This window comes from Neoarius graeffei, chromosome 24 (genome assembly GCF_027579695.1).
Source record: "Neoarius graeffei isolate fNeoGra1 chromosome 24, fNeoGra1.pri, whole genome shotgun sequence".
Classification (NCBI taxonomy): Eukaryota; Metazoa; Chordata; class Actinopteri; order Siluriformes; family Ariidae; genus Neoarius; species Neoarius graeffei.
This window is the reverse complement of record NC_083592.1, coordinates 34,300,974-34,323,711: the sequence shown is the minus strand read 5'-3', so window position 1 is coordinate 34,323,711 and position 22,738 is coordinate 34,300,974. Positions and strand designations below refer to the sequence as shown.

The following is a 22,738-nucleotide window of genomic DNA, read 5'->3' as shown; positions in this document are numbered from 1 at the left end:
AGCGGTTCTCCCCAGTACATACGGTGTCTGGCGCATAAAACATTCTCCAACTGTGTCTCCGCAGCACGTGCTGAAAAAGCTGCTGGCCATCACGGAGCTCCTCCAGCAGAAACAGGTGCACTACGCCATGTCCAACAGCAACAGGTAGTTCCATTTCCCGCTCTCTTTGTCACTCCATCTGTCTCCGTCTCCATGGAGTAGCCAGTGGGATCCCAGCATGCTCCACCTTCATCACCATGGCAACCTCTATCCCTGACTATTTAGCCACTTCCCCCTTCCCTTCCTTTTCCACCATGCCAAGATAACTATGCAACTACAGCAGTGAAACAAAAAGCCTGGGGCTCGAGTCCCACACTGACAACTCTTAAGCTATTCCCACAGCAACTTCAAGTTTGACTGTGCCCCTTAATATGGGTACTTGTTTGTTTGGTTTTGCTTTTTCTTCAACCTAAACGGGTCCCAGTAGCGACCCATAAAGCTCAGCGTACCATTGAACAGCCATTGCCAAAGTGTGTGTTTGTCTGCTTGATAATAAAACTCAACTGACGAGGCTGCAGCGATATCTATAACTGGATTATGAGCTATAATGCTTTTTATACTGTAATTTGTTACTGATTTACAAGGTTATGAATATACAAAATTGTGCTCAAACTAGTGTTTTTGTTTTTTCTTTTTTCCATTTACTTACGATTGTGGTGTAGACAGGATTTTTTAAAGAGATTATGATTATTTTATATCAGAACAATAAATTCTCTTGCTGGAATCATGAGTATATAATTTGAGTTCTCTCCCCTGCTTCTGTGTATTATTATATATTTTTTGATTTGGTTCACTCTTCCCTAAGCTAGGGAAGAAGAAATGAGATGTTTACAGCCGTAAAATTTACAATAGTACAGACTGTATGAGGAATGCATGCACTTATTAAAACTTTATAAAGTACTGACTGATTCAGACTGGACTGTGGCGTGATTAACATTGATCAGGCATGAAGGTTCCTTTGCACTTTTTTTTGGTACCTGTGTGTTTGTATTCTTTCACAACCAGAAAGGATACAAAAATGGTTTAATTTTCAGCAGTTTATTTTTCAGTCCCTGTTGGACAGTACAACTCAAGCAGACAATTATTGCCTAGTTATTTACAAAAATAGAAAGCACTGGCTTCTGTTTCTCACCTCGACTAAGGCGCTAAGTGAATCTGTACATTTAATGAACCGTATGTACTAGCCATGCTACAAAACATCCAGGTCTTCATCGGTCCACTCCTACAACGCAATAAAGCTTTTATTAGATTCCCTGAAATGAAGCCGATGCTCCAAAGGAACTGACGGAAATAAAGGAGTCATCGCTTACCTCTTCAGTAACCAGGGGCTTTTTCACAACGTGGTCGTCATCTTCATAGCCATGCTTCCTTTTCCTGGAAAACATGGCCAGAATGCATCCTTTAAACCAAACTCGTAGAGGCTAGTTTAGATTTACATCATTGCTGTACATCTCTGAGCATGCAAGTACATTCCTTCCATGTGTAGGCTTAAACTCATGTCCATGCATCATGTAGATTTACCGTATTTTCTGGACTATAGAGCGCACCTGTATATAAGCCGCATCCGCTCTATTTTTTAAAAAAATTTTTTTAAAAAGATATACAAGCCGCACCGGGCTATAAGCCGCAGATATCTATGTTGAAAAATTAGATATTTACTGCATGTACAGAACGATTTTGTACTGTACATGTATGTACCTGAACAGATTCTTTCCGAACAGTGCCTTTTAACACGGCAGCAAAGCAGAACCAAGAGAAAATAACCGGTATTTATTTACCTTTATTTCTCCTGTGTTTGAAACCACAAGTCACTTTAATCATCTTCGCTGGATTTGAAAATAATTACCAGTTAGTAATTTGTCGTGCGTGTTCTATCTGCTAATTCTTCTTTGCATTGATTTTTCGTCTATCTTATTTTTGATTCTACTTCCGGTTAGAGCGCCCCTAGCGGTGGAAGAAAAATCCACAGAATAGCCGCACCTTTGTATAAGCCGCATGGTTCAAAACCTAGGAAAAAAGTAGCGGCTTATAGTCCAGAAAATACGGTATTTAGCTGATAGCCATCTCGTCAGGACAAGGTAGGTAGTAAAAGATTTTAAACTTGAATACAGATGTATAAACGGCAGAGAAATGATTAATAGCGAAGCTGAACAATAATTTAATTTGTTTCTTAGCTGACCAATAATCTTCAGTCCTATGTTGCCTTGACATTTCTTTATTTTCCAGACCTGAATGTACCATCATGGCTGCTACAATTCAGGTGCTCTGAGGAACATCCACTACACATGAGTTTATAATGAAGACGTTTCCGTTACTGAAGAGGCAGGGTATAGTCTACTACCGTCCCCTCAATAAACATGAATTGTTGCTGAACCTCAGTCAGGGTGAAATGCTTTAGGGACTCTAGTGAAGTCTTCTGAACTTTGAGGAATTGCATTATTTTCCAGCCTCCACTGGAGTTGTTTTCCCCCCCCCCCCTTCAGCAAGCCCTTTGGAAATATGCTGAGCTCTGGAAATTCAGCCAGAGAACAAGCGCCTGAACTACAAGCCTTAAGAAACCTGCACTCAAAAGCCACTGTGTAAACCTCTTCCGAAGAGTTGTCCTGATTTAAAAAAAAAAAAAAGACCGCTGATCCTATCGTAGCTCCTCCTGAGCAGCTTTCCTTGACGAAATGCTGCACCTCGGCGTTTATCTCCAAACCAGGCATGTGTGATGGACGAGGTTTGCCGAGACGGAGAAAACTTTTGAAAGGACAGATAGCTGTCGTTCCTCTGTGCATGTGTTTACACTTGATAAACTGCCCCCGGATCACATCACATCACTTTCTGCCGCTGTCGTCCCAAAGGAATGCAATACTGACTGGGAGTGATGGTTCAACTCCAACACCCAGTGCTCACCAGTTCATGGACACTATTTAATCAATAGTAGTGTGTTTTGATTTATGCAAGAAATTACACTTAATATACATTTTGTAACACCTCTGTATGCTTCCTGACGTTTTGTAAATATTGTGTGAAACTGTTTCGAAACAGCTTTGCCAATGAGTCAAATCATTTGATTTGTCCAGTTTGATTTGTACTCTGAGAAAATTAACTTCTGCGCAATTAGCCATGTACTTACCTCCACAAACTTGATTTCATGACGTACCAAAATGTTTCAATGACTGAACGTATTCTAGTTTAGCTGTGGTCGTCTGTGATTGAAGCTTAGAAGCAGCATGATGCTGATTGTTTTATGTCTCCCTTGAATTTCTGAAAGCTATTGGGCTTTTTTTTTTTTTAATTATTATTTTTCTACCTGATGAAAGCTACAACTTTTGCATCTAGGATACATGAGACAAAAAAAGTGACTGACCAGGCTCAATAAAACTGTTTATTATCATGTGGGCTTCATGTTTTCAGAATTTCAATACAAGTGATGACGCTGATGTGTGTGTTTGTACTCACAAACTTGTGTTGCTGCTGAACTCTGCATGAATCCTTTCCAGTTTCTGTTTGCAAACGTTTACTTCTTCGGATTTGGGAAGCTCGTATTCCTTCAGGAGAGTTGTGATTCCTAAAATGGCAAAAGACCGTCCCAGTCATTACTTTTATATTAGATGTTTCTACGGGTTGACCTGAAAGCAATTTCAAGAAAGCCATGAGAAAAATCCTTACGCCTCATTGCATCGTACATCTTGGAAAGTGTCTCCTTGTCATCTTTTAGCCCCATGCATTCAGTCAGATACCTAAGTAAGCAACAGATTGAAAGAAACGGGGGACAAATATGAAGAACATCATTTATCTGTGTGGCAGTGATTTAGTTTTCTAATTAGTTTGGATGACATGACAGGGTTACAACTGAAAATGAACTCCAGAAGCTGAATGTTAATCGATTTTAAAAATGTAGAAACTTATGGTATATGCAAAATACAGTACAGGTTTAAAATAAACAAGATTTACCTTTAACTGTTCTCATTGGGACATATGGAGAATGTCCATTCTTACCGCTAACGTGGTTAGCATGGTCGCTTCACTGCAAGAAGGTTCCGGGTTTGAACCCAGTGGCCGGCGAGGGCCTTTCTGTGTGGAGTTTGCATGTTCTCTCCGGGTGCTCCGGTTTCCCCCACAGTCCAAAGACATGCAGTTAGATTAACGTGGGGCGGCCTTGGGCTGAGGTGCCCTTGAGCAAGGTACCTATCCCTGACTGCTCCCCGGGCGCTCTGGTGTGTGTGTGTGTGTGTGTTCACTGCTTCAGATGGGTTAAATGCAGAGGATGAATTTCACTGTGCTTGAAGTGTGCATGTGACAAATAAAGGCGGCTTCTTCTTTAGTTACAAGTTAAGTCAGTTTATTATCCCCTGCTGACCGAAAGGCCCGAAGGGGGATTATGTCGTGGCGATTTCTGCCTGTCCTGGGAAGGGTGTTCACCTTCTTAAATCAACTCTCAATTTTTGGAGGAATTTCACAAAACTTGGCAAAAGGCATTATGTTGGTAGTATGCGCATTATTTTGTTCAAGTCGGTTGCATTTTACCAGAGTTACAGTCCTTGATTAACTATGGAATCAATTTTGTGCCAAAATGTTCATACAATACTTTTGAAATATCAAACAAAAACGACAAATCAAAATACAAAAAAAGGAAAATTTTTTTAGACTGGCAAACAAATTATTCGTGTAATTGTGCAAAATATCAGTCTATTACTCTTCAGAAACCTTTTATTTTTGTTCCGCGTCTTTCTCAGTTTTGTCTGACGTAATTTATTTTGGTTGCGATTCCAGCTTTCTCGTTTGCGCTCCCTGACTTTTTGCTTGCAGTTTTGGCACAAACTTCACATGTGGGTGGGCTGTCCAGGAACGCATTCCCTTTGACTGACAGCTACGCTCAGCCATTTCCTACTCGGATTCTGGCGGACTGTTTGACGAGTGACCGATCCATTGACGGTAAACAAGGATCGAGTGGACTTCAGTGGCGACTATGATATTGAATTAATTCAACAAAGTGTAAATTCAATATCATAGTCGCCACTGAAGTCCACTCGATCCTTGTTTACTGTCAATGGATCGGTCACTCAAACAGTCCACCAGAATCCGAGTAGGGAATGGCTGAGCGTAGCTGTCAGTCAAACACAAGTTAGCCAATGGGAATGCATTCCTGGACAGCCCGCCCACACGTGAAGTTTGTACCAAAACTGCAAGCAAAAAGTCAGGGAGCGCAAACGAGAGCTGGAATCGCAACCAAAATAAATTGTCAAACAAAACTGAGAAAGACGCGGAACAAAAATAAAAGGTTTCTGAAGAGTAATAGACTGATATTTTGCACGATTACACGAATAATTTGTTTGCCAGTCTAAAAAAATTGACTTTTTGTATTTTGATTTGTCGTTTTTGTTTGATGTTTCAAAAGTATTGTATGAACATTTTGGCACAAAATTGATTCCATAATTAACAACCTTGTACTTTGACAATTTCATGAAGGTGTGCTTGCCTTCTGACATCAACTCCTCTCAATTTTTGGACGAATTTCTCGAAGCTTGGTGCAAAAGGCCTTGTTATATGACGGTAATACGCATATTGCGATTTAATTTAGTTTGTGAAAATTTTACCAGCGTTTTGACCCTTGATTAAATAACTTGTACTTTGACAATTTCATGAGGGTGTACGTTCTTCTGAAATCAACTCCACAATTTTTGGACGAATTTCACCCAGCTTGACAGGATTCTTTGTTCCATGTCAGTAATACGCAGATTGCAATTTCATTCAGTTCAGTCACATTTTACCAGCGGGGGCCATTGTGCTCTCAGAGCGCTCTTAACAGGCATTGTTGCAGAGCAGCTTTACAGAAAATTAAAGCCTTTTAAACAAGCTAATTTAATCCCTGATGAGCAAGCCTGAGATGATGGTGGCACGGAAAAACTCCCTCAGACGACATGAAGAAACCTTGAGAGGAACCAGACTCAAAGGGCACCCATCCTCATCTGGGTGATAACTCGCTTCCATAACTGTGTCCTATATAGTCAATGCACAACTGTGTAGCCTGGAAATTCGTTATAGTTTTCATATGAAGTCTGTTTTGTTCAAGTAATCAACTGTTCGTGACACCTGCAGTCGCCAGCCATCATAGAAAAACAGAGTCCAAAGCCAGCCAAGTGTGATTTTCAACTGTCCATGGGGGCCAGCCTCTACAGGAGCGACGTGATCAGACGTAGGGCACCAGGACGGATCAGACAGGTTGTATAGTTCACCATTTCCAGGGGTGCCATCAATCGTAGCACGTGTTTTTGTTGAAAATAATTATTTCCGCAGGGATTTGCTTTTCTTTGAATACATTTTTCAATTGGATTTCTCTCCATGCACGATGAAGCCATTGCACCAGAAGGTGGATTTTTCTCTTAACACTTTATTAGCCTTTACAAGAGGTGCCAATAATTATGGAGAGCACAGATATGTATAAAATATTATGTATAACAGTGCAGTCACATCATATCTACCACAGTGCTGTTGGATACTTTATTCTGACTGATTAGGTGGTGTTTAGTTTTCTATAACAGCAGCTTTGACAGCAGCTCGAGCTGTAAGGAAAAATCACCAGTTTATAGTAATGTGCTCATTCTAATGTGTTGTTTCTATGGTAATAGTAAACTTTGGGACTTGTGTAGAACATGCTTCTCAAATGGATTTAAAAACGTTTAATTGTGGGTATGGTTACTCTATATATAAAATGGTGCCTACAGACAGATTTCAGAAACTAAGTTTAGTGTAAGTCACACTATGTGACATGGATCTAATAAACTTGGGTACGACATCAGGTTTGACGTAGGTCGATTGTCCGACGATGACACCTACTCAATCGTAGGATACAAGAATAAGATATCAGCATGCGTCCTCCATCTGCACCGCTATGGTGGTGAACAATGAAGCAGAACAAGATTCTGGGTTTGGCACCAGTGTCGCGTTGATCCTTTCATGCTGCGTTCCTATTGGTTGGTTAGTAGACGTAGGTTGTAGCAGCAGTCTCAGTGCGAGATGGTCATCCTAAATTTCTGACACTGCCAGAATTTTGTCCCAGGCTATCTTTGGGTGCAAGACGGTGACAACGGCCGTCTTTGAACCTCTTGCGCCGTGTCAGGTAGGACCACCGGTTTGGAGCCATAACCAAAGATATACATCACCACGTTTCTTTGACGTTAGTCATCTTTCATCTAGGACAACCCAAAAATCAGTGTATACCTGTCATAAGGTGCGTGTGGTTTTGTTCATTTAGCATGTTTGGAAGGAGTCTCCAGTGTTGGCGCTTTGCAACAGTTAGAAGTAATGCTAAGTTTTCTGATTACTGGAAGCAGGTTTTTTTTTCCTAGAAACATTTAGTATGAGGGCGCTCACCATGGCGAGGAGATGGTGCCCGTTGTCCCCCCCGCCGTGCAAAGCCTTTGAAAAATGCTCCAATGGGACATTCTGAGGCTATCTGAGAGGGAAATTGTAACAAATTGTCAACATTGAAAAAGAAAGAAGTAATCATCTTCTGCCCCGGACAGTCTTTGGCTTTCTTCTGCTTCGTGCCGCAGGATGACATCTTTAAATGCCCAAGTGTCAACAAAAACAACTCGCGAACTACTACTATCAAAAACTCCCGCACCGGTGGGTGAAAGGCCATTCAGTCTCGCTCTACAAGTCAGCTGACCTTGTATGTAACCCATGTCAAATCTCGCGAGAGCAGCCGCGACAACTAAACAACATGGCGCCTCAGTCTGGAAACCGCCAATTCGGATTGTTTTGGCGCCGTCTGGCGGTGTATCTACTATGATTGGAATATTTTTGGAGCAATTATAACGTATTTGATGATCAGACACATTGTCAAGTGGTGTTGCTGGGATGTTTTCACGGAGTCGGTAAGGGGGCGCACGCCGAGAGTAAGAGGGCACAGCGCCCCTGTTCCCCCGTTTAGACGAAAGCCTGCTGGAAGGTTTTCAGGATAGAGGTTTTTTGCAGCTTCTCAGCAACATGATTAAAAAAAAAAAAAAAAGAGAGGCTGGTGAGGGGACGACGGATTACGGCTAGTATGAAGCAAATGATAAGAGGAACTTTTTTTTTTCACGCTTGAGCCACAGCAAGAATTGTACCCATCCATGAATAAAGAGAAGAGCTTGGTTCCAAAATGCAATAAATCCACTGTGATTATTTTATTAAAAATAATCTTTACCAAACAATTGGTAGCATGAAAACCAACATTTTCTGTTTGAAACTTTAACATAATACTGAGGTTGTAATAACATTAAAAATACAAAATCATTTAAAAAAAACCCCGATTTATTAGCGCTGTCGCCTCACAGCAAGAAGGTCCGGGTTCGAGCCCCGTGGCCGGCGAGGGCCTTTCTGTGCAGAGTTTGCATGTTCTCGCCGTGGGTTTCCTCTGGGTGCTCCGGTTTCCCCCACAGTCCAAAGACATGCAGGTTAGGTTAACTGGTGACTCTAAATTGACCGTAGGTGTGAATGTGAGTGTGAATGGTTGTCTGTGTCTATGTGTCAGCCCTGTGATGACCTGGCGACTTGTCCAGGGTGTACCCCGCCTTTCGCCCGTAGTCAGCTGGGATAGGCTCCAGCTTGCCTGCGACCCTGTAGAACAGGATAAAGCGGCTACAGATGATGAGATATGAACAGAGGTAAGCCAGTAGACCCCTGGCACAGGGGTATTTATTTAAAAAAAAAAAAGAAATTGCTGTGTGTTAAAGGAATAAAACACTTCAGGACATGCTACTACAAGAACATAATAAACTTCAGGATATAAAGTCATTCACACTACCCAGTCATTGATTATTTTCTTGTAACCGCTTCCCTCCAAGTGTTTTTTTTTTTTCCTGACATCACAGATTATCAGCACATACCTCAGGCTCGCCATTTTGTTACATACTTTAAAATACAAGGACAAAAAAAAAAAAATTCAGCGTGACTGTACAGCCCATCAGCATGCGTTTGTTAGAACTTACGTTTCTATGTTGAGACCTGCTCGTGCTGCACTGTTGAGGACGGCGGTGAGGGCGATCTGGGACGGAGAGAACAAAAGACCTGCGTCTGTCATTGCTGCTCTGTTCAGGAAGTCGTCTGCGCTTTTTCTCAACATCTCTGGATTCTCCAACAGCGGATACCTTGTCTGGGGGGGCGGGGAAGGCATTTTCACAATCCATGATGGGCATCACAGTAATTGTTTGCTAACAGTGTAAGAGCAAAAATACTTCTACGTTTATAATACTTTATAAATTTAACAAGGAAAAAAAAAAAAAAGGTACTTGTAATAATGGAGGGTCATCTAAAAAAAAAAAAAAAGTCTAAAATGCATCTTGTGAAATTATTATACTGCCATCAGAGACTCAGACACTACGTCCACACTGCAGGCTGAAATGACCTCAAATCCGATTTTTTCGCCCATATGTGACCTGTATCCGATCTTTTATTGACAATATGAACGACACAGATCCGATTTTTTTCAAATCCGACCCAGGCCGTTTGGATATGTGGTCCTGATTCCGATTCCTATCCGATCTTTTCATATGCGACTTCAGTCTGAACCGCCAGGTCGCATTCATCCGACTTACACGTCATCAACAAGCCACAAACGTCACTATTCTGCGCTGAAGTAGGCGGCGGGTCTCTCAAAAAAAGTTACAACAACATGGCTTTGATGTTCCTTTGAACGGAGGTTGCAGTCACTACCCCGCAGAACGCCTGAGCCAAAACCCTTGCCCTCTTCCTTCTCAACCTCCTCCTTAACATCAGGCTATTGTGCATGTTCTGGCTCCGTCGCAACAACAACTGCATCATCGCCAGGTACTCCATGCTGGCTACTGTCATACACAGGTAACTTTAGGTTAACTTCCGTAAACACTGGCCATGCTCACTGCGTGTGACGTCGTCGTATCCTGCAATGCGCATGCGGAACACTTTTAGGTCGCTTTTCATTCATACTGAGGATCACATACAAGTCGCATATATTTGTTAATGTGAACGACCTCACAAAAAAATCGGAATTGAGCATTAAGCCTTGCAGTGTGAACGTAGTGAGATTGTTTTGCAGGTCAAGGGGCCCATAGGGCCCCTCCGGGGAAAAAACGGGCCCATTTCTACAATGGGGGGCCCAGTGATTATCCTTCAGTTGAAGTGAACTTAGTGAGCGAAGCGAGCCCAATGAACAGCTGGGCAGCCCAGGGGCTGTTTTTTTTTTCTTCTCAATTCTGGGGTTTTTTTTTTTTGGTATTAGAAGCCATATGAAGCAATGTAGATGACAAAAATCAATGTTTCAACCAAATATATTGAGATATTGTTTAATCAGTGGCAATATTTTGGAATTCAACCACAGGCCACTATACATCACATCTATATTATCTCCTCCTTGTAAATTATAGCACAAGAATGGGTTTGTTTTTTGCATGCTGTGACGGTCTAATTCTGCTAGTCTCTAATCATCTCTACTTCTAATTTCATTAATTTTATTAACTTGTTTTCAGTTTGGTATAGGTCTATAGTAGTAGTGGTTGCTGTTCTCATCTCATCTCATTATCTGTAGCCGCTTTATCCTGTTCTACAGGGTCGCAGGCAAGCTGGAGCCTATCCCAGCTGACTACGGGCGAAAGGCGGGGTACACCCTGGACAAGTCGCCAGGTCATCACAGGGCTGACACATAGATACAGACAACCATTCACACTCACATTCACACCTACGGTCAATTTAGAGTCACCAGTTAACCTAACCTGCATGTCTTTGGACTGTGGGGGAAACCGGAGCACCCGGAGGAAACCCACGCGGACACGGGGAGAACATGCAAACTCCACACAGAAAGGCCCTCGCCGGCCACGGGGCTCGAACCCAGGACCTTCTTGCTGTGAGGCGACAGCGCTAACCACTACACCACCGTGCCGCCATGGTTGCTGTTGTAGTTGTAAATCTAGTATGACTAATTACCTTGGGTATCAGTTTTTCCAGGTGAATGTACTCTTTCTGCCAAAGAATAACAAAATGGATGTATTTTTTCTTTTTTTTTTTTTTCTTATCCATGTTTTCTTGTCTCTTTCGAATATTCATACATAGACCGTAAGACGCCACCTAGCGAAAGACTTGAATCAGGTTTTACTCGCTTGGGACGCTACAAACAGGGCCGACGTATATTCAATATGGCGGCGGTCAAAACAAATTCATCCGATGCTGAAATCTGTTGAATATCCACATAATTATGTTGGAAGTTGCATATTTGTGCAAGAGTTTCAATATTGAGACCATGAAGTCTAGTAATACGCCACGAAACGTTCCAAATAGGGTATAAAATACTCGCGTCCATATTGGCCCCTGCCCCTCTCGACAATGCGTTCATTATTCGAAATAGTGCATCTTAGACGCGGGCGCGCCAACAATCCGAGTCTCTGTGCCATGATGTCCAACCTTACTTCAGGGTCATGGTAACTATTACCAGGGCTCCAAGCAGACACTTTTTCTAGAACTGTCCTAAAACTTTGCACCAGCTATCCAAAATAAATATTACATTCCTGATTCCTCAAGTTAATCTTTTGTTGCCATAACACCATCTGCTGTTGGATTACGGTATGTTAACTACACTATATGGCCAAAAGTTTGTGGACACTATAGCATTAGAATTTCCCTTCGGTGGAATTAGAGCGCCCAAACGTGTTCCAGTATGACACTGCCTTTGTGCACAAAGCGAGCTCTGTGTAGACATGGTTTGCCAAAGTTGGAAAGGAAGAACGAAGAACTATAGTGTCCTGCACAGAGCCCCGACCTCAACCCCACTGACCACCTTTGGGATTAATTTGAAATGGTGACTACATGCCAGGCCTCCTCACCTGATATCAGTGCCTGACCTCAGTAAAGCTCTCGTGGCTGAATGAACACAAATCCCCACAGCCCTGCTCCAACAGCTAGCAGAAAGCTTTACCGGAAGAGCTGAGATTATTAGAGCAGGGAAAAGGGACTGCATCTGGAATTGTATGTTCAAAAAGCATTCATGGGTGTGATGGTCAGGTGTCGACAAACCTTTGGCCATATAGTATACGTCACCAAGGGGGGAGTATGAAAACGATTAAAATGCTACAGTATAGTCCAGAGTGCGTCACAAAACATCGTCCTGTCCGTTATTTTTATTGGTGACAGGACGGTGCTATTCGAACGTACAGTATATTACCTTCAGGTCTATGAGAAAGCCTTCGAGTGGCCGATACGGGTTGTGTATCACCAGGTGGAAGTTGAGCTGCTGAATGAGGAGCAGCTCGTACTCCAGGATCTGCTCCAGAGCTTTCTCCTGAGCTGCTGGATTTTCCTGAAGATTTCCCACAAACTGAGTGCTGGAAACATTAAACTCATCCACCTTACAGGACAGGTACACACACGTCAACCTGGTGAAGACAAGCAGAGGGACTGAAAAATCCACAAGTTTTAAACGATAAACCACAGTTTGGAATAAAACAAACAATGCAAGCATCAAAACTTTTTGAAGAAATGGCAAGAAACCAATTCGAATGTCTGCTGCTTTGACAATACAAACGACAGTCAACTCCAGAATTACTGGCACCCTTTACCCAGGACTGTATAAAATAAAACGCAAAATGATTACCTTTTCAAAGCAATTAAAGAAATGGCTTATTATCTAACAAAAATATTTTCCTCACAAAACATTTGTCCTGCAATGGGCGGCACGGTGGTGTAGTGGTTAGCGCTGTCGCCTCACAGCAAGAAGGTCCGGGTTCGAGCCCCGTGGCCGGCGAGGGCCTTTCTGTACGGAGTTTGCATGTTCTCCCCGTGTCCGCGTGGGTTTCCTCCGGGTGCTCCGGTTTCCCCCACAGTCCAAAGACATGCGGGTTAGGTTAACTGGTGACTCTAAATTGACCGTAGGTGTGAGTGTGAATGGTTGTCTGTTGCCCCTTTTCCACCAAAGCAGTTCCAGGGCTGGTTCGGGGCCAGTGCTTAGTTTGGAACCGGGTTTTCTGTTTCTACTGACAAAGAACTGGCTCTGGGGCCAGAAAAACCGGTTCCAGGCTAGCACCAACTCTCTGCTGGGCCAGAGGAAAGAACTGCTTATGTCAGCGGGGGGGCGGAGTTGTTAAGACCAACAACAATAACAAGACCGCGAAAGATCGCCATTTTTAAGCGATGAGAAGCAGCAGCTGTACAAACACGAAGTCATCCATTATTATTATTGTTGTTGTTGCTTCTTCTGTGTTCTTTTTGCCTTGATATTCGCGCCAAGGTTTATGTAAACGTAGCGCCGTAACTGATATATACAGCGACGTAATGACGTGGCTCCGCTTAGCACTGCGAGCTATGGAAAAGCAAACTGGTTCGCACCTGGCTCGCAAGTTGAACGAGTTGTGAACCAGCACCAGCTCTGAACCAGCCCTGAAACTGATTTGGTGGAAAAGGGGTATGCGTCAGCCCTGTGATGACCTGGCGACTTGTCCAGGGTGTACCCCGCCTTTCGCCCGTAGTCAGCTGGGATAGGATCCAGCTCGCCTGCGACCCTGTAGAACAGGATAAAGCGGCTAGAGATAATGAGATGAAATGAGACATTCAAGTCAAAACAGTTTTTTTTTTTTTTTAACTCCACGGAGTTAAATAGAATTGTGGTTGAAGACCACTGAGCTGAAAATGAATTCGCAAACCTGAGAATATAAAGGAATTTGAAACGTACTGTATGAAGAAGTGGTCCAACAACTCTCTTCATAGTTGTTAGTCAGTTCTGTTATTTTCCTTCAACAAATTGTAAATGCAGGGGGTGCCAATAGTTTAATACCAGGCTTTTGCACAGTACTGTATACATGTCCAAAAGTCTTAGGCACATGTAAAGGAACACTGTGGACCAAAAATTGCTTAAAGATAATGAAATGAAATGTTTCAACATTTATTTAAAAAACACAGCATAATAAATTAAACAAGGTCAATATTTGGTGTGAGACAACCATTTGCTTTCTAAAAATATATGTCGTCATCTCAGGTACAGTGAGTGCAGTTTGATAAGGAAATTAGCTGTAGGTTTTACTGAGCATCTTACAGAACCAGCCACAGTTCTTCTGGACACTGTCACACTCGCTTCTTCATTTTGCACCAAAACCCAGCAGCCTTCATTATGTTTTCTTTTTTAATCTGAAAATTGGCCTCTTATATAATACGCCGCTCAGATACAAACTTTTTTTTTCTGTAACATTTCATTTTATGCTGGAAAATGAACATTCGGCAATCTAAAATGTTTTTGTACCGACTCGATAATGTAGAGGTCATAAAATAGAAATCTATAACAAAGCTCATATGGGGGAAAAAAAATAGGGGGCCAAGACTTTTGCACAGTACTGTACATTTAAGCCTAATACACCATCTCCTGTCCAATAATTCTGGGGTTGACTGCACTCGTGTCTCCTAAATAGGAGTTTGATCCAGAGGAACATTCTCAGAGTTGTTTTTATAAACGTATTGTGCTCGTAACGTTCGCTAGAACTTCACATATTGTTATTTTTAACTGAATGAATTATTGTAATATTAATGAATGACACAATACCTTCATGTATATTTGTTCAGATCAGAAATTAAAGCTTACATGCCCAAACAGATTATATGACCATGAGATATTTTTATATACTGCGCATGGGCTGGTGCGCATTCAGTAATTTTTAATACTTACATTATTATCCTTGGGTGGTACTCCATTAAAGAGTTGTTTAAATAAAACCTTCGGAAATACATGCAAGCCGTGCCCTAAAAGAGAGAAATCCAACTTTTAAATTCATGAAATTTATTGGCAAGTCCTAAACAAATGCTCGGATCATGTGCCCTCATTCGGCTGACTGAAATAAAAACATTACGCCTGTACGTGTGGGAGTAAAATCAGTGTGGTGGATGAAGGAGAAACTCTAAAGCAGCGTTTCTCAACCTTTTTTCAGTCACGGCACCCTTCAGAAGGATGCAAATTCTCAAGGCACCCCCATATAAAATATACGCAGTCACGCTGACCCCGGCAGTGATGACGTGACATGGGAAAGGGGGCCGTGAGACAAATTTTGATGATACGCGAGGCGGCGATGATCTGTATTAGTGTAACTTCCTTTTATTTCAATGTTAGAATATATAATTTTTTGACGGCACCCCGGTTGAGAAAGGCTACTCTAAAGCATCAGGACTCTTACTGAACGTGTACGATTGTGATTCAGTGCTGGTGAGTGAGTGGGATGCAGCTTTAATAATTACCACGACAGATTTGGGCATCACAGGTTTGAACACTGCACAGAAGTCAAGCAGTCTCTTCTCATAGTGTCTAAAGAGCACGTTCTCTTCACGGGGATCAAGAAACATGGACTCACTTATTCCAGGCTGTGAAAAGCAACACACCGTTACAACACTGACAGTCAAGCCACAGCCCTCAAAGTGCCACAAGATATAAAACACGGGTAATATTCATTAGCCATTCTCCCTTCCTTTGCCTTTATTAAATCTATATAAGCTGGACGTCGACGTGAAACTACACAAGCATGCTTAGCAGTAACAGCAGGTTATATCAGACATTCAACAAGTGTTAATCTTGATAAAGTCCTCATTCGCAACTCCATATAATCACCTTTCTAAATGCTGCAGAAACATGGGCAAGCGTACTCACTGACCCATTTAACTGCAGAAAGTTATTAGCCCACCTAGTGGTCAAAAATGGGAGCAGCAACAAGTGGGCCACTGGGGCAGGTATCATGCTGCCCCGTGCTCATGGGAGCAGCAGCTGACAGATTCAAGATTCAAAGATTTTTATTGTCAATTCACTATATACCCAGGACATGTAGGAGAATCAAAATGCCCTTCCTCTCTCACCTTACTTATAAAATCAAGTAAAAATATTAGACAATATGGATAAAAATACAGGCGGCACGGTGGTGTAGTGGTTAGCGCTGTCGCCTCACAGCAAGAAGGTCCTGGGTTCGAGCCCGGCGGCCGGCGAGGGCCTCTCTGTGCGGAGTTTGCATGTTCTCCCCGTGGGTTTCCTCCGGGTGCTCCAGTTTCCCCCACAGTCCAAAGACATGCAGGTTAGGCTAATTGGTGTCTCTAAATTGACCGTAGGTGTGAATGTGAGTGTGAATGGTTGTTTGTGTCACTGTGTGTCAGCCCTGCGATGACCTGGCGACTTGTCCAGAGTGTACCCCGCCTCTCGCCCATGGTCAGCTGGGATAGGCTCCAGCTTGCCTGTGACCCTGTAGAACAGGATAAGCGGCTACAAATAGTGGATGGATGGATAAAAATGCACTCTAAAGTCAAACAACGTACAAATACAATACAATAACTGTAATGGAGAAGGTGCTTAGAAGAGCAGCTTATGAGGTGTACACGGACAGTAGTGCAAATGACCAATAGCAGCAGGTACAACAATGACAGGCTTTCGTCTAAACGGGGGGACAGGGGCACTGCGCCCTCTTACTCTCGGCGTGCGCCCCCTTACCGACTCCGTGAAAACATCCCAGCAACACCATGTGACAATGTGTCTGATCATCAAATACGTTATAATTGCTCCAAAAATATTCCAATCATAGTAGATACACCGCCAGACGGTGCAAAAACAATCCGAATTGGCGTTTTCCAGACTGAGGCGCCATGTTGTTTAGTTGTTTACTTGTCACGGCTGCTCTCGCGAGATTTGACATGGGTTACATACAAGGTCAGCTGACTTGTAGAGCGAGATTTCTCGAGACTGAATGACCTTTCACCCACCGGCGTGGGAGCTTTCGACAGAAGTAGTTCGCGAGTTGTTTTTGTTGACACTTGGGCATTTAAAGATGTCATCCCGCGGCACGAAACGGAAGAAAGCCAAAGACTGTCCGGGGCAGAAGAAGATTACTTCTTTCTTTTTCAATGTTGACAGACAATTTGTTACAATTTCCCTCTCAGACAGCCTCAGAATGTCCCATTGGAACATTTTTCAAAGGCTTTGCACGGCAGGGGGGGGACAACCAGCACCATCTCCCCCCGCTTCGCTCCCTCGCCTAGGTGAGCGCCCTCATACTAAATTTTTCTAGAAAAAACCCTGAATGATGCAAATGATTGTGGTGTGATGTGCTGAGTTCTTGTGTAAATGAATGTGTTACAGTCCAGGGGCAAGGGGTAGGTAGTGGACAGAGTTCAGCATCCTGGTGGATGAAGCTGTTCAGCAGTCTTGTGGAGCGGGCCTGGAGGCTCCGGTACCTTTTCCCTGAGGGCAGGAGGCTGAAGAGTTAGTGTGAAGGGTGGCAGGTGTCACTAGCGATGCTGATGGCTCTGCGGGTGAGACAGGAGCGATAGATGTCTGTAAGGGAGGGCTGAGGGGTACCGATGATCTTATTGGGCGTGTTCACGATGCGTTGCAGAGTCTTCCGGCAGGAGGCATTGCAGCCTCCGTACCACGCAGTGATGCAGCCAGTGAGGACACTCTCAATGGTGCCCCTGTAGAATAAGCACATGATGGGGGGTGGGACCCGTGCACTCCTCAGTTTGCGGAGGAAGTAGGGGTGAGTTTGAGCCTTCGTGGCCAGCGATGTGGTGTTGTTGGACCAGGAGAGATCCTCAGCGATGTGCACCCCCAGAAATTTGGTGCTCTTCACCTTCTCCACTGCAGCACCGTCAATGGTCACAGGGTTGCTGTTTTTACACTAAATTGGGCTGGCCACCATGTTACTGTTATATAGCAAATAATAACATTCCTGCAAAAGGTTAAATCCAGACAGTGTGTCTGGTAACAATTTGGATGGTCCTTTTTCCTCTTTAACCTGGAGGACACAACGTCCATGATTTCCAAAAACAATCTGAAACGTGGACTCATTAGACCACAGTACACTTTTCCAGTTCTGTGCCCAAGCTCATCTGACATGAACTTACGCAAATTGGAAAAGTGTACTGTGGTCTAATGAGTCCACATTTCAGATTGTTTTTTGGAAATCATGGACATTGTGTCCTCCAGGTTAAAGAGGAAAAAGGACCATCCAAATTGTTACCAGGAGAAACTTCAAAAGCCAGCATCTGTGATGGTATGGAGGTGTGTTTGTGCCCATGACATGGGTACCTTGTACACCTGTGAAGGCCCCATTAATGCTGAAAGGTACATGCAGGTTTTGGAGCAAAAATGCAACCGTCCAGACAATGTTTTTTTCAAGGACGTCCCTGCTTATTCCAGCAAGACAATGCTGCACATGTTCCAACAGCATGGCTTGTAGTCAAAGAGTGTGGGCGCTAAACTGGCCTGCCTGCCTCCCACTGAAAACGTGGTCCGCATTAAGCACAAAATATGACAACAGAGACGCCGGACTGTTGAGCAACTGAAGTCATACATCAAGCAAGAATGGGAAAGAATCTCACTTTCAAAACTTCAACAATTCCCAAAAACTTGTTGTGAGGTGTAACAGTGATAAACATGCCCCTGTCCCACCTTTTTATGGTTACTCTTTAAAAAATAAAATAATCACATGATAAGTCAAGCATGAAAGCCTCTCAACTTCATTTTGTTTGAAGTTTGTCATTAATGAGGTCTTCCTGCTCCACTGAAATTCATGGTCACAACTATGCGGTCCAGAACAAACAGTAACGGTTGGATACATTTTAAACAAAAGACTTCTCTTTCGAGCTAATGCTTTTTCTGTACAAACTTTATTACACAAGTTTTGTTTTTAAATAGCTTATGTAAGACATCCTATGTCTTAGCAAGAAAATCGAAACGTTTTAGCCATTTTTGAAAGTTTAGTAATAGTAACTCAAGGCGACTGTACAACCAACTAACAAACTCCTCCCACATGCCATCTGAAGGCATTGGGAACATGTTTACTAAACACATACTGTAGACTTCATCCTGCTTTTTTTCACCTCTTACCTTTCGGAGACTTCGGGCTTTTGCACGAAACTTCTGATTCGCCTCAAGTCTTAAATTTTCCAAGTTGGCCTCTTTATTGAAAGTCCAATATTTCTTCTGGGAGCTGTTGTGGTACATGGCTGCGGTTGCTTAAAAGTAGAAAAAGGATTTATTTTATTAGAGCATGAATGATATTTGGATGTGCTGTGCCAATGCTTTCAGCTTCAGTCAGTAGAGCACTCGCTGGGTGTCCCCCCCCCAATTATCAATTCAGCCTCATTCATAACATGTAGACTATCCAAATGTACTATGTATACAAGTATGTACAGCTGAGGTCAGAAGTTTACATGCGCTCATCATGAACATGAATGTCGTGGCAGTATTGGGATGTCAGTGAGTTCTCTGATCTGTTCTTTTTCCTGTGGCAGATTGATTGTACAACATATTTAACAGAAAAGAAAAAAAAAGAATTTGGTGCACAAGTTTTAATTTATTTTGGGTTTTCTAAAATCAACACAGGGTCAACATTATACCTACAGAATAAAAAAATATACATACACCCAATTAGATTATTAATTACGAACGACTTATTATTAAGAACGACTTATTGGGGGGCGGCACGGTGGTGTAGTGGTTAGCGCTGTCGCCTCACAGCAAGAAGGTCCGGGTTCGAGCCCCGTGGCCGGCGAGGGCCTTTCTGTGCGGAGTTTGCATGTTCTCCCCGTGTCCGCGTGGGTTTCCTCTGGGTGCTCCGGTTTCCCCCCACAGTCCAAAGACATGCAGGTTAGGTTAACTGGTGACTCTAAATTGACCGTAGGTGTGAATGGGAGTGTGAATGGTTGTCTGTGTCTATGTGTCAGCCCTGTGATGACCTGGCGACTTGTCCAGGGTGTGCCCCGCCTTTCGCCCGTAGTCAGCTGGGATAGGCTCCAGCTTGCCTGCGACCCTGTAGAACAGGATAAAGCGGCTAGAGATGATGAGATGAGATTAGACTTATTGGGAGATGTAGCCACTTTGCCAATGTCTGTAAGAAGACCCAAACGGTCACTTTTTGCTGAGAGGAAATTGGTTGGATGGTCAGGAACCACCAAAGCACAGGCCTGCCATGAACTGGAAGCTTCTGGAATACCTTCTACAGTCAAGGGAGTTTTACATCACCATAGATTGAGGGGCTGCCATCAAAGAAATAATCCCCTGCTCCAAAATTGACATCTTTAAGCTTGACTAAAGTTTGCAACTGACCATATGGACAAAAAAAAAAAAAGCCTTCTGGAGGAAAGTTTGACCACAATGACCAGAGTTATGTTTGAATGACTACAAGTGAAGCATTCAACCCCAATAACTCTGTACAAACTGCTTCACATGGTGGTGGTAGCATCATGCTCTGGACCCATTTTGTTGCCAGTGGAACTGGTGCATTGCACATGGAATAAAGAAAAAGGAGGAATACCTCAGAGTTCTTCAACAGCAGAAACTTGGACATAACTGGGTGTTGCAACAGGATAAGGACCTCAAACACACATCAAAAGCTGGTTGTGGAATGGATGAAGCAGGATAATGTTAAGCTTTTGGAATCACCTTCCCAAAAGGCCTGACCTCAACCGTATTGAAAACATGTAGAGACTGCTTAGACGCTGGGTCTGTGCCAAGAAACTTAATAGAATTCTGCCAAGAATAGCAGTCCAACCAGAAACTGCCTGAAACTTTTGGCTACCAAAAGCATCTGGTTAAGGTAAAACTTGCTAAGGGACATTTAGGTGAATTTTTGTCGATGTATGGATTTTGGAAAACCTAAAATAAATTTGTGCAGCAAATGATTTTTTTTTCTAGTAAAGATGTCTGTTGTGCAATCATTCTGCCACAGAGGGGGAAAAATAAAAAATAATAATCTTTGAAAGTCCAATATCGCCATGACATTCAAGTCCATAATGAGAGTATAAAAACTTCTGACCTCAACTGTATTTACAATGCAAGCAGTTGTTGTTGTTATTATTAATAATAATAATAATAATAATAAAGGCTACAGCAGCACGGTGGTGTAGTGGTTAGCGCTGTCGCCTCACAGCAAGAAGGTCCAGGTTCGAGCCCCGTGGCCGGCGAGGGCCTTTCTGTGTGGAGTTTGCATGTTCTCCCCGTGTCCGCGTGGGTTTCCTCCGGGTGCTCCGGTTTCCCCCACAGTCCGAAGACATGCAGGTTAGGTTAACTGGTGACTCTAAATTGAGCGTAGGTGTGAATGTGAGTGTGAATGGTTGTCTGTGTCTATGTGTCAGCCCTGTGATGACCTGGCGACTTGTCCAGGGTGTACCCCGCCTTTCGCCCGTAGTCAGCTGGGATAGGCTCCAGCTTGCCTGCGACCCTGTAGAACAGGATAAAGCGACTAGAGATAATGAGATGAGATGAGAGTGAAGAAATTCACATTCCTGTTAGTTTTTGTGACAAAATGAAAAACGTTCCTGAAATCCATGTTCACTGGAACTCCATTACAACAGGGTCTAAATATCAGACACAGAGTTAAGAGTTATCTGAAAAGTCTGCACACAAACTCAACCAATGTAAAGAAAACCAGCATGAATATCTCAAACAAACAAAAAGTAGAGATCCCTGTTGAGTTTGTATGTGTATTAGGTCGGGAGGGGGGAAGTGTACATGGCTGTGAGTCCTAAAACAGGAGCACAGTTCAAGACTAAGGCCAGGAATCCCTGCCTGCATCCCAAATCCGCCTTCCTCCTCTCCACACACTGCATGATGGAGCACGAAATAATGGAAAGCACATTAACATGTTACTATTGTGTATATATTTCCTGATAAATCAAACAGCCTCTCTACTAACACACTACTGAACAGATTCTCACTTCTGAGATAAACAGAGTTTCTCCCTAAACTTTTATCAGTTCAGTTACGAAAGGAAATGTTTTTACCGTCTCCCGCACGCCACCACTCACTTCTTCTCTAACAGAGTATAAGCTGAGTGGGTATTACACTTACACACTGCCACCTAGCGTCTCAGTTGCGGTGTCAAATAAAACGCAATATATATAAAAAAAAGGGGGGAAGTATATGATTAAAAATAAAATAAATCAAAGTTGTTATCGAAAATAAGAATAACATCCAAATCGAAGCAAATTTGTCCGGTGTCACGGTCTGATCGTGCGCTGGTATAAATTTACCATGCGCATGCGCAGACCGATTCCCCCCCCCGGTAAACTTCCGGGAAGTCTATTTACCATTTCTTGCTGCGGTTTTGTACCGAGCATTTCAACACGTTTATGGACTAATAGAACGCGAATTGTGACTACAATTGTGAGATTTGATTGTCAGTAGACAAGAATGGTTTGGATTGAATTTTATTAGTATAATGTGTAAATGAAGTTAATAAAGTTGTTCAAAACACTTTACATTCTGACTTCGTTCTTTCATATATACTTAATAAACAAATCAATATTCATGAAGATAAAGTTCATCATTCCTGGCTGCTCCTGATCAGCCTACTTAGTGCATAAACTGGAACTAAAACACGGGTCATTCATTCATTCATCAAGATAAAGTGAAAATAATTTATTTGTGGATCAAGTATGAACATAAATCCCATATCATATTGGGCTGGTAAATTCTGACTAGGCCGAATGACAGCAGTCTAATTATACCAAGTTGGTAAATTTGAGAGAATAACTAAATTATTATAATCATGAGGAGTCTTACTTAAACGAATCAATATTCATCAAGATAAAGTGTAAATAATTCAAGTATGAACATAAATCTCATTAAGCTGGCAAATTCAGACCAGGCCAAATTATACCAAGTTGGTAAATTTACATCGCTCATTTGCACTATTCCGCACTACCTCATCTTAACAGCTGCTAGTTTGTTTATACTGAACCAATT

General features: G+C 42.7%; 2 protein-coding genes across 3 annotated transcripts in view; one reads left to right on the top strand and one right to left on the bottom strand.

Moving 5' to 3' along the window:
• Positions 1 to 3,421, top strand: part of rasa1a (RAS p21 protein activator (GTPase activating protein) 1a) — an 85,109-nt gene extending 81,688 nt beyond the window's left edge. For both annotated transcript variants that reach the window (XM_060907098.1, XM_060907097.1), the window contains exon 25: positions 65 to 3,421. In XM_060907098.1, the coding sequence (XP_060763081.1) occupies positions 65 to 148 (84 nt within the window). In that variant the 3' untranslated portion in view covers positions 149 to 3,421. The remainder of the gene's footprint in view (positions 1 to 64) is intronic.
• Positions 1,062 to 21,817, bottom strand: ccnh (cyclin H). Its single transcript, XM_060907100.1, has 10 exons — positions 21,775 to 21,817; positions 18,878 to 19,005; positions 15,253 to 15,375; positions 14,690 to 14,763; positions 12,203 to 12,413; positions 9,003 to 9,166; positions 3,697 to 3,767; positions 3,487 to 3,595; positions 1,350 to 1,413; positions 1,062 to 1,261 (listed from the first exon to the last, which is right to left on the bottom strand). Exons 2-10 carry the CDS (start codon positions 18,992 to 18,994, stop codon positions 1,229 to 1,231), a joined length of 966 nt encoding a protein of 321 aa, XP_060763083.1. The 5' UTR covers positions 18,995 to 19,005; positions 21,775 to 21,817; the 3' UTR covers positions 1,062 to 1,228.
• Between the last annotated feature and the right edge of the window lie 921 nt (positions 21,818 to 22,738).